General features: G+C 40.3%; 1 protein-coding gene across 1 annotated transcript in view; it reads right to left on the bottom strand.

Annotated features, from left to right (window-relative positions):
* usp6nl (USP6 N-terminal like) overlaps positions 1–10,125 on the bottom strand; it is an 86,550-nt gene that overhangs the window by 11,618 nt on the left and 64,807 nt on the right. Inside the window, exons 4-8 of the mRNA XM_046072696.1 lie at positions 9,209–9,248; positions 8,240–8,320; positions 3,056–3,163; positions 1,591–1,700; positions 56–104 (exon numbers count right to left, since the gene is read on the bottom strand). Coding sequence (XP_045928652.1) covers positions 56–104; positions 1,591–1,700; positions 3,056–3,163; positions 8,240–8,320; positions 9,209–9,248 — 388 coding nt within the window. The remainder of the gene's footprint in view (positions 1–55; positions 105–1,590; positions 1,701–3,055; positions 3,164–8,239; positions 8,321–9,208; positions 9,249–10,125) is intronic.

The raw sequence follows: 10,125 nt of genomic DNA, 5'->3' as shown, positions 1-10,125 counted from the left end.
TAAAAGCATAGTAACCTTTGCAGCATTCTGCAGACTGAGAGGTCGAATGACTCACCGTGTTGTACATGGAGTAGGCTGTGAGGACGTGGAAGAGAGCCTGCTGCCTGAGGACATAAACCACAATTACCACAAACGCCTGCAAATAATCCAGAGTTCAGAGCCAGGATCATCAGAGTTTTAGTTCTGTATTTTAACAGCTTCTAACTTCCACACAAGACTGATTTGTGTTTCTTAATTTCAGAGTAGCAGCATTAAAAACTCATTACAGCGATGTTGAAATGTGGTGTAAATACCAGAGCTACGGCTGGTTGCTGATTCTCAGGTTTACAATTCATCAGAAACTGTTTGTCAGATTTACGTGACAAAGCAGAAGTCCAAACAAACAGAAAAAGGGGACATGAGCCCTCTCACTTCCATACTGGGAAAGCTTTCGGGCTTGAGATGTTAAGAATCAGTTAGGGCACATTCACCACCTTCTTTTGATTATTTATACTTTCTGTAACTAATTAAACGACAAAAATGCCTGTTAAATAAAGTGTGAAAATACATTTCTTGCAGCTATCTACATTATTTTAGTACTGCATATGCTTTGCCACTGTTTTTGCTGCTAGGTGCCAACTCCTGTGGTGTTTGTGCCCTGAAAGAAATTAATTGTTGTCATGTGATTAATCTTGCCTAGCAACACCATCTCGTTTAGCTCCCGGAGGTCCTGAGAAATTGAAACCCTAAAATCAGCTAGAAAATGTGCTATATACGTAAATAAATGTGTTTTCTTCTTCTGTTTTGATCGTGTTTTGCATGTGTGACATACAAAACATGATCAATACGATGGTAAAACAGTGTGAAGACACAGTGGACTTACAGTATCTGACACGTGTGAGTGTTTTTAAACCCTTGAGCCAATTAAATTGCTGCATCACAAATTTCAAGGTGTCATTAATCCCTCACCTATGACAAGATTTTCACCAATCCTATGTTACCTACAGTCTGCTATGTAAACTAACGTGTATACTAACAGCTGAGTTCTGCTATTTAGTCCACAAGGGAACTGCTTCACTTCCTATGAAGGTAATAACATTTTAGCTATATTACAGTTTAACCAGGGCTGTGTTAATGTAGTCCATAAAACGTATTACATTGTTCCAAACACTCCTTCTGTCTCAGGGTGTATATTGTGCTGGATTAGCTTACAATTCTGTACAAACGTGTAGCTTTAGGGCACACACAAGTGTTGCGAATGTATTTCTACGGGAGTAAATCTGTCTCCATGTAGGGAATGTTCAGTATTTTTATAGTTCATTTGCACTTCCGCTGGTTTCGTTTTCCCTCTGCGTTTACGCCAGAGAGGCCCTGAATGCTTTGTTTCAGGGAAGTCACAGCATACATTTAGAGGTCTAGCTTTTAAAAAGTTTCCACTGGCTGTTGGTGGATCTATAGTTTTGAAAAAACATGATGTTTTTCTGTAATCTAAGATTAAGTACCAGGTCAGAGAGGTTGAACAACAAGAAGCAGTTTCTGTTGAGCGTTGTTATTGCTAAAGGAAAGTAAAGCGTGGCTGTTAAAGCAGCAGTGTATTCTGGAGAGACCCACTTGACATCGTAGCGATGCATGAACATGATGTGGTCCCTGTAGGTGCGGTTCACATCCAAGTCAATCTGGCGGATATCTGGGGAGACTCCTCTGGCTCTGGCCTTTAGTTTCTGTAGATGAACCAGAAAACAAAGACAGAAGGAGTAAGAACAGAGTGACAGAGAAGACTACGAGAGGAAAACACTGAACATTTAAACAGAAAAGTCTGAAAAACATCTAATAACAATCGATTAACTATCTACAATCTACAAAGATTGTTTATAATAAAGAATAACGAGCAGTACCGCATCTCATGTTTGACAAAAGTTCAGAATATTTGCATCTCTGCTTGGTGACCAACTACTTTAAACTAGCTTTGTAGGGCTGAAACTAAAAATAGTTCAGCAATTCAACAGCATGTTTTTTTTACCTTGAGTTTATTCAGTTTAGATTCAGTTCAACATTGCTGAACAGTATAGCCTTTACAGTTTAAAATACATGTAAAATCCGCAGCATTTATCTCAACAGGTTAAAGGAGGATCCACTTTTAAATTAAAATGTTGCGACCTACATATTCATGAATCTTACATGTTCCCTTATGCTTATGTTCATTTGGTGCTAAAATGTTTGAAATGATGTGTACTGTAACAGTTTTGTTGGCTGGGTCGTCATATTTGATGTTTAATCTGTCAGATTTGGCATCAACCAGATTAAATATAATGGATTATTATTGACAGAGCTCCCCTGCTCACCAGACAGAACGTTTCTCTTCCTCGCTTTCTGTTTTCCCCTTTGTTTGCTCGTTTTAACGCATTTGCCCTAAACTACAACACTTCCAGTCAGCGACACACTGATCCTGCCGGTGTTGTGCCGAATTCTGCCTGCCAAGAATTGCACGCACCTCGCGGCGGGTAACGCTCATTTATGCTGAGGAAAAGGGGTGGAAGCAAATCTCGGCAGGTAGCCTACAACATCTGTTCTGCCGAATTCTGCATCCACCTCTTAAGGTCCTTTTCAGACACTTTGCTGTGCTCACTGATCAAAGGCGTTAATCACCACATCTTTTAACTGAATCTCAATGCTACTTCTACAAAGTGTAATAAAATATTAACGACTCTAAAAGTTCAAAAAAGCAGTATTTGGAGGTGCATGCAATTCTCGGCAGGCATGCAAAACTCCGCCTAAATGTTCTGATGACATCCAAAGTTTGTCTCAGTGCGGAGCAAAGGTTCTTTAACAGTGTGCAGAAACAAGCGGTGCAGCTTCACACAAACACAATTAAGCCTCCAAACCCACATCTTGCCCACAATAATTCTGGAGCTCAGTGAAATCAAATAAAGCCAAGGTGTGTGCTGACTTGCTTATGAATCTTTATGAGGCTTGTGCAGTAATGAAGGCTGCCGGGCAGCACTCGTTTTATAAACTGGTGTGGGAGAGTGTTAAGTGCCGGCAGGCAGAGGGTGTGTTTTAGCCAAGACATCCATACCTCGTAGAAGTCTTTCTTCTCCTCCTTTATTTTGGGAACGTCGAGCAGCAGACACCACACCTCCCCTCGGAGCTGCAGGGGAATTCCCTTATAGATCCTCCTGACCAGCTAGAGGCAAACAAACAGCGGGGAGGTCATTGTTAGAAAGGCCTTCAAAGGGGAACAGCTTCACTCGCCTCAGATACACCCTCCACATTTAGACCAGAGGAGAGGTTTTTATAAAGGTTTTAGTCTGACAAAACAATAGGCCTTTCATTAAATATCAAATACTGGTGATAAAGTGTTCCTGACAACAGCAATATTCTATAAAAGACACGACATAAAAATACCTTTTCTGTTCATTTTTAATATATTCTTTAGCTTCTAAAAGCCTCACCTGCAGTGGGTGATCCCGCTTTAACCCCTAAAAACAATGCCAGTAGCGTGTGTGTCCCCTAATGAGGCTGTTTTGCCATTACATAATGTTATAAATTTGCTTTGCTCAGTTTTTCTATCATTGTCCAGTAAATATCTTTGGGATCTGGACTATTCTTCCGACAAAACAAGGAATTTGAATATGTCACCTCTGTAAAACATCAGCATGCAGTGAAAAATACTCGAGACAGACTCAATAATTGATGGATTAATTATGGAAAAAAATAATTGAAGAGAATAATCATTAGTTGCAGCCAGCCCAGTTGTAAAATCTTGCAAACCCCAGTAACAACTGAACCCTGCTGGGAAAGATCTTTAAATCACAGACCACCAAGTTTGATTACAGATAGTTTGAAAAGTTCTTTATATATATATATATATATATACACATATATATATATATATATATATATATACACACACAATTTAATTATTACCAATTGTTTTACATTATTCATACTGAAGAATTTCTTTGGATATTCTGTTAAAAAAAAAGAAGTAATGTTTATATCTTGAAACATGAAAAGTACATTAAGTTGTTTTTTGTTTAATATAAAGTATTTGGTTGTTTTTTGTGCATATCAGGATTCAATTATTGTTGCTGTCATGGTGTATTTGGAAGAAATTTACTAAGTTCCATTTATCATTTTGTATATTATCTCAACTTGTCCATACAAAGGTGCGGATTTATGACCTTCTAAAAAACTTATATTCTTGGTTTTATATCATTTGATCCATAGACTATGACTGCACGGATACTGGTTGTTATCTGTGTTTACTAATAACTTTATTAATAGAAAACAAGTGTGTGCTCACAAGTTTGAATGAATAAAAAGACAGTGAAATAAAAACAGAACTCCATGCCTGTAACAGTAAAACGAGCGAAGTGAAAAACGCACATTTTTATCTGCTCAAAGGTTGTTGCTCCAGACCTCAGAGATGCAATCAGAGCAAAAAGTTATTCAGAATAGAGAAACCCATCAACCAAGCTGCTCTCAGCGTGTCAAAGATACAAACTGTGTATGCATCAATGTACTCGGCGCTCTCCCCGTGCAAAGGCAAAGGGCTTTGGAAGGTGAACCGCGGCCATCTGGCTGGATGAGCTCCAGGAGAGATTGTGGGCAGAGAGAGGGAGGTAGACAGATTGCTATGCATGCAGAACAGTCCAAAGTAATTCAGTGTCCACAAAGAGATGGAAAATCAGTCGGACTCCGGGCGAGGAAGATTAAGTCTTAAAACCCAAACTGCTGGAACAGCAAAGCTAATCGGAGCAGTGAATTCTCCGTCTGCAGCTATTAAAACCCAGCCAGCTGGAACACTTATACAGCAGGTATGGGAGCTGTTGTGACTGTAAATGTGCTGCACAGGTGACTGACAGGGGACACGAACCAAAGGGTCAGTCCTTCTATTTGGGGGCTGTGTTCACAAAACAAGGCTAAAAGTAGCTCCTAACATGTGGACTTAAAATTACAGGCGTGTCAGGGGTATCGTTAGGATTCCCCAGGTTTTGGCCTGAGAGTAAATCACAAGGCATTTCAGCGATTAAACTACCTCCTACGCACCCGGGGGACTCCTAAGTCGCCAAGGAGCAATTTACACGTGTTATTTCAAGTGTCTCGTATCCGGATAAAATTCAGATTAGATTTAAGACACTTTCACTTCCTAAATATGCGTCTCTGTGGGTCAGATCACAAATCTGAGTGCAACCGGTATTTGTTTTCTCAGCTGCGTCTGCCCTCCTCCAGTTCAGCAGAAGGTGGTGAAGAAGAACTTCTGCACTTAGTAGTTTAGCTAGCCTTAGCTACCAGTTATCCAAAACCTGAAACAAAACACATGATTGAATTGTTTTTATGAAGTACAAGCGAGACGAGAGTTTTAATGTCTTCGCAGCTCAAACTCACGCCCCTCTCTCACACTCACAGATCATTCAGTGGCCGAACTGTTCAGGGACATTCACAGACACAGACCAGGGACTAACCTGTGCCAATCACTGTGGATGAACTGATTAAGATCATTAATAAAACATATCGCCCATCTTAGGAGTCTTAGCTTAAGAGCTCTCTCAGCTTTTAAATAAAATTTGCTCTTGGCCATTGAAGAGGAGACTATATATTCAGGATGACTACTGACGGTAAATACGCCCCCTCGTCTGTATAACTGGAAGGTATATTATTAAAATGTTCCTGTAACATTTGTACAACAAAGATCCAACGTTTGATTTTGCCTGAAATTCAAGTGAAAAACAGTCAGAGAGCTGATTTAGACTTATGAAGACTGTACATGATGTATGTGTATGTGGTTGGTGTGTTTTCCTCTTTGCACAGTGTTGTGTGTGTCATATCAGAATTAATTACACGTGGTTGTGTGAGTGTGTGTGGAGTATCCAAAGCCTACACTCCATCAACCTCTATCACCACACTTGGGACTCACTAGTTTCTAGTGCAACAGCCTTGTAATTAGGCTCTGATGAGCGAGTCAATGAGAGCATCTGTTAGACTAATCATCCTTCCAGTGTGTGTGTTTGTGTGTGCACTAAGACATGTGTGGCAGCATTTACATTTCCGTGAATCCGTGCAGGTCTAGTATTTCTTTGCATTTACAGTGTACAAGCAATACAGCTCATTGTTTTTTATAGATTTTAATAAAAAGCTACCAGATTTATTTTTAAAAAGGAGCAGATTTTCAGCTGGAGTTTGTTCTCAAATATCCAAAAGGTGTTGTTTTCTGCTACAAGTTCCAAACAAACAAGCTCCTCTAGCATGGCTTAGAAAACTCTGACTTGGGACAAACCTGAAGCAAACCTGAATTGTTTAAAAGTAAAAATCTGCAGGTTTAGTGATTAACTTGTTAGTAGAACTAGCTGTAAGACAGGAAGCGCCAAACTTTGTTCTGTCCTTTTAATCTGATAGACGTGCTATTGTCAAGTCACATGACCTCCTTTAAAATGTGGACGTGCCCTCCTAACTTTGAGAAATGTATAGTAGACAGCGTGAACTGACCAAGACTTGTCTTAACTAAAGCCACCAACTTGAAATTAAAAACCAAAACTGGAAATGAAACAAACAAACTTCCTACAACCCGGCTGTGTTGAATAAGAAGCGACACCAGTCAGACAGCTTTCTTCTTCATATCAATGTGACCGCAAATGAAACTAGTCACAACAAACAGCAGCCAGTGAACAGCCTCACCAAGCTTCCAGAGGGCACAAGAACACAATTACTTTTGCTGTCCCACTTTCTGGTGCGGCCTGGCAGTTATTATTATGAAGAATGGCACTGGGACGCAGCTTTATTCTCACTCGCAGGGTCCACCTCGTTCAAGGTTTCGGATGGATATTACTGCTGTTATGCTAAACAATACAACCATCGTGTGTGGTGCAAGTAGGGGGGGGGGGGCTTAGGCTGCTTTACGTCTGCTCAGCTCTCTTGTTCTTTCCTACTGCAGGCTAAATGTTCTCAGCAGCTGGCAAGCGAGGAAACAAAATAAGAGACGGTTCAAGCGTGACCCGTTTCCTCGCTGAGCTGACTGACAAAAAGAGGAAAAGAAACATCCCTGAAGCTTTAAAGAAGAAAGAAGCAGAAGAAGAGGGGAGGAGGAGGAGATGGGGGAGTGATGTGATGGAGGGAAGGTCCAAACGCTCCTCAGTGTCCTTGGCTGTTATTCGCTTTGAAACACAGTGGAGGCAATGCCAAAGAATGAACCTCACTGTGCTCTCTGTGCCAGCCACGAGTGTATTTCACATTTCAAAGCCCCGGCACACTACATACCCACACACGCTAAATCCCTGCTGAAAGCTAACATACAAATGAAGGACATGGGGAAGCGCTCCAGGCAGCACTACAACACAACCTGGACCCTAGAAAGGCACTAATGAAGGCAGCACAACTGATACATGCCCTCCTCTAATGGTCCTTGTGGGAGGTGGACTGAGAGAGAGCTGCTGGCAGGACGGCTGCAGCAGAGGGCAGCAGCAGACCGATATGAACTTTATAAGACCGGTATGTTAGGGTCGGGCGATTAATATAATAATTTATTTATTTTCATTGAAGTTAAGAAAATAATCAGGAGATTCATTCATAATGAAAATAATCGTTAGTTTTATGTTGTTCTGCTGCCCCCAAGTGGCCAAAAAGATGAATAATGCCGCTTTAACTAACTTCTGAAAGTATTACTTTTAAAATACTCTCCAGAGTATTCAGTAATTGAAAACTAACAAACTTGAGTGTTTGTTTTACACACGTATGTTACCATATTTTAATATGGGCCTACACTTAATTATACGGTGTGTGTGTAGCACGAATGAACTACAAATTTCGTTTTGTTAAGCAGCCTTGTACCTTGTAAAGGACATACTGGCACAGCGAGGGGCCTCAACACAGATATCTCCGGCCAAAAGAGTACTTTGTCACAATTTAGTTCTGCGATATCGATATGTGAATGATACCTCCCCAAAGTCACATGTTAGCAAGTTAAACTCCTCTTCATCCCATTGAGAAAAGTATTTTACAACGAAATACTGCAATAAACTGTGACTGAATTAAAAGTAAACATTCACATGGACATAACACGTTATCGTGATATTTGTACGGGACCTGTGTAACAATATGACTACACAAATCACAGCATCGACTTAGCGGTGAGCCTACCGACACTCACTTTTGTTAAAAGTGACTATTTTCTTCCCAGTGGTGAAGGACAGATAGAGGTGAGTATGAAAGGGTAGAGAGAGGAGGATGAGATGTGGAGGCAAACAGGAAAACAGAAGATCACCTTCTCACTGTTCTTGTACTTGTCCCAGCTCTTCATCATCTTCAGCCATTTGGTGGTCCTCTCCACCTCCATGTGTTTTTGCTGCGTGGAAACGAGAAGTGACACATTAGCAACTTCCCCTCTTGGCAAGTTTTTTCCTGTGGCGGCGTTCACGTCCGATGGGAATCGCCGTCGGAACGGCTTGACAGTTAAAGAGGAGCGACTTGCGAGTATGTTCGAAGCCGTCAAGATGCTCTGATGAATGCCTTCTGCAGATTTGGGCTTCTCTTGATCAGCTTTTCCACATTTTATGAACATTAAGAATGATCTGTCGTGTGCAATCACAAATTCAGAAACAGGCTGTGTGCAGCTTTGGGATTATGAGAGGGTTTCAGATCACTTTTGTTTGTTTTAGTGTTTTTATTTATTACATTAAGTAACTAGTTTCATTTTAGAAAGGGGGTAAGAAATACATAATAAATAAATTAATATGATTATATTGAGGTCTTTTTCCCCAAACCCTGAGTACTGCAGTAGTATGTACGAGCTTTGAACAGTGTAAAAGCTCCCACTTGGTACGTGAATGCTACATTTGACGTGCCAACACACCTGCATGAAGGGTAATATCACAGGTTGTAAAAGAAAATCAAACAGACAACTAGATATGTTAAAAATCCTCTTTGAGCAGCTGAAACAGACAAAGAAATACCTGATAAAAAATAAAAACAAGCCTGCGTCGAGAAGAATTCAGAGATTCTCACAGCCTGCTCATTTTAAATAATGTGAATAGTTACGAGAACTATTTTTTAAGTTATAATTACATTGAATCCTTAGAATAAAACATTGAACTAATGCTGGAACACCTAATTGATCTAATCTTCACAGTTTTCATTTCCTGATATAGTTGCAAAGTTTAGCTCCTGGGACTGTTTGGTTAAAAGCACAGGTTAAAGTTAAAGAGAAGTAACGGGGAGTAATGAAGTAACTCACCCTCTCCTCCACGGAGTCGTAGGATGGAAGTTCATTCTCACTGAGGAGGGGAGAAGAAGAGGAAGGAATGAGTAACAGAAAAGGGAAGTAATAAATAGTCTAGCACTCATCTCTTAACCTCCAGGTTATTTTTAGTTCTGTCCTTGCTGTCATATGTGCAGTGGAAGAATCACTGATAGTCAATCCTGCCAGAATCCCATAAAAAACACTGCTTGATGAAACAACTGAGTGATATCTGGGTCGGTCCTCGTCTCACTCTCCCTGACAGGAACATCAAACATGTCAGCGGTCACACAAACAGGAAATAACTGGTCAGACATTCCTCAATTTCTGCCCCGCTTATCTGTGTTTGAAAGTCCCTGCAGGAGCAGCTCTGTTTTCTATGAGACAAACTCAAACCACTGAATCCCACCGGCAACCCTGCTCTGGATACTACCTGCCATTTAGCAGAATAAACAGTGAACAGATTGAGGCCAGCTGAAAAATCTTCCATGCATGTTCGACAAATATCTTTCTCTTACTTCCTTCTTGGCTTTAATGCACAACAACGTGGCCTAAAAAATAGATTTCACAGACAGGGATACAGGCAGGTGTAAATTCATCATAAAAAAATAAACAAAGTTCTCTCTCTCTTTTTTTAATTATAGTACAAAATCACATAGTTCTTCCCAGGAAATAATTGGGAAGTTATTAAGAAATAAGAGACCCGTGAAATACAAAGTGTTACACAACTGTCAGTTAACGCATCCACGCCACAAAGGTGAGAAATTAGTCAGGATGAGGTGTTTTTTATCCCGAATTATGCATTAAAAGTTCAGTGTGTTACATATACAAACTACATGTTTGCAAAATATGTACATGCAATATGCCATTTTGCACAAATCAAAGTTCTGTATACTGTTAAGTATACTTTATTT

This window comes from Micropterus dolomieu, linkage group LG16 (assembly GCF_021292245.1).
Source record: "Micropterus dolomieu isolate WLL.071019.BEF.003 ecotype Adirondacks linkage group LG16, ASM2129224v1, whole genome shotgun sequence".
Lineage (NCBI taxonomy): Eukaryota > Metazoa > Chordata > Actinopteri > Centrarchiformes > Centrarchidae > Micropterus > Micropterus dolomieu.
The sequence above is the reverse complement of the archived record's forward strand: the minus strand, read 5'-3'. Positions and strand labels throughout refer to the sequence as shown.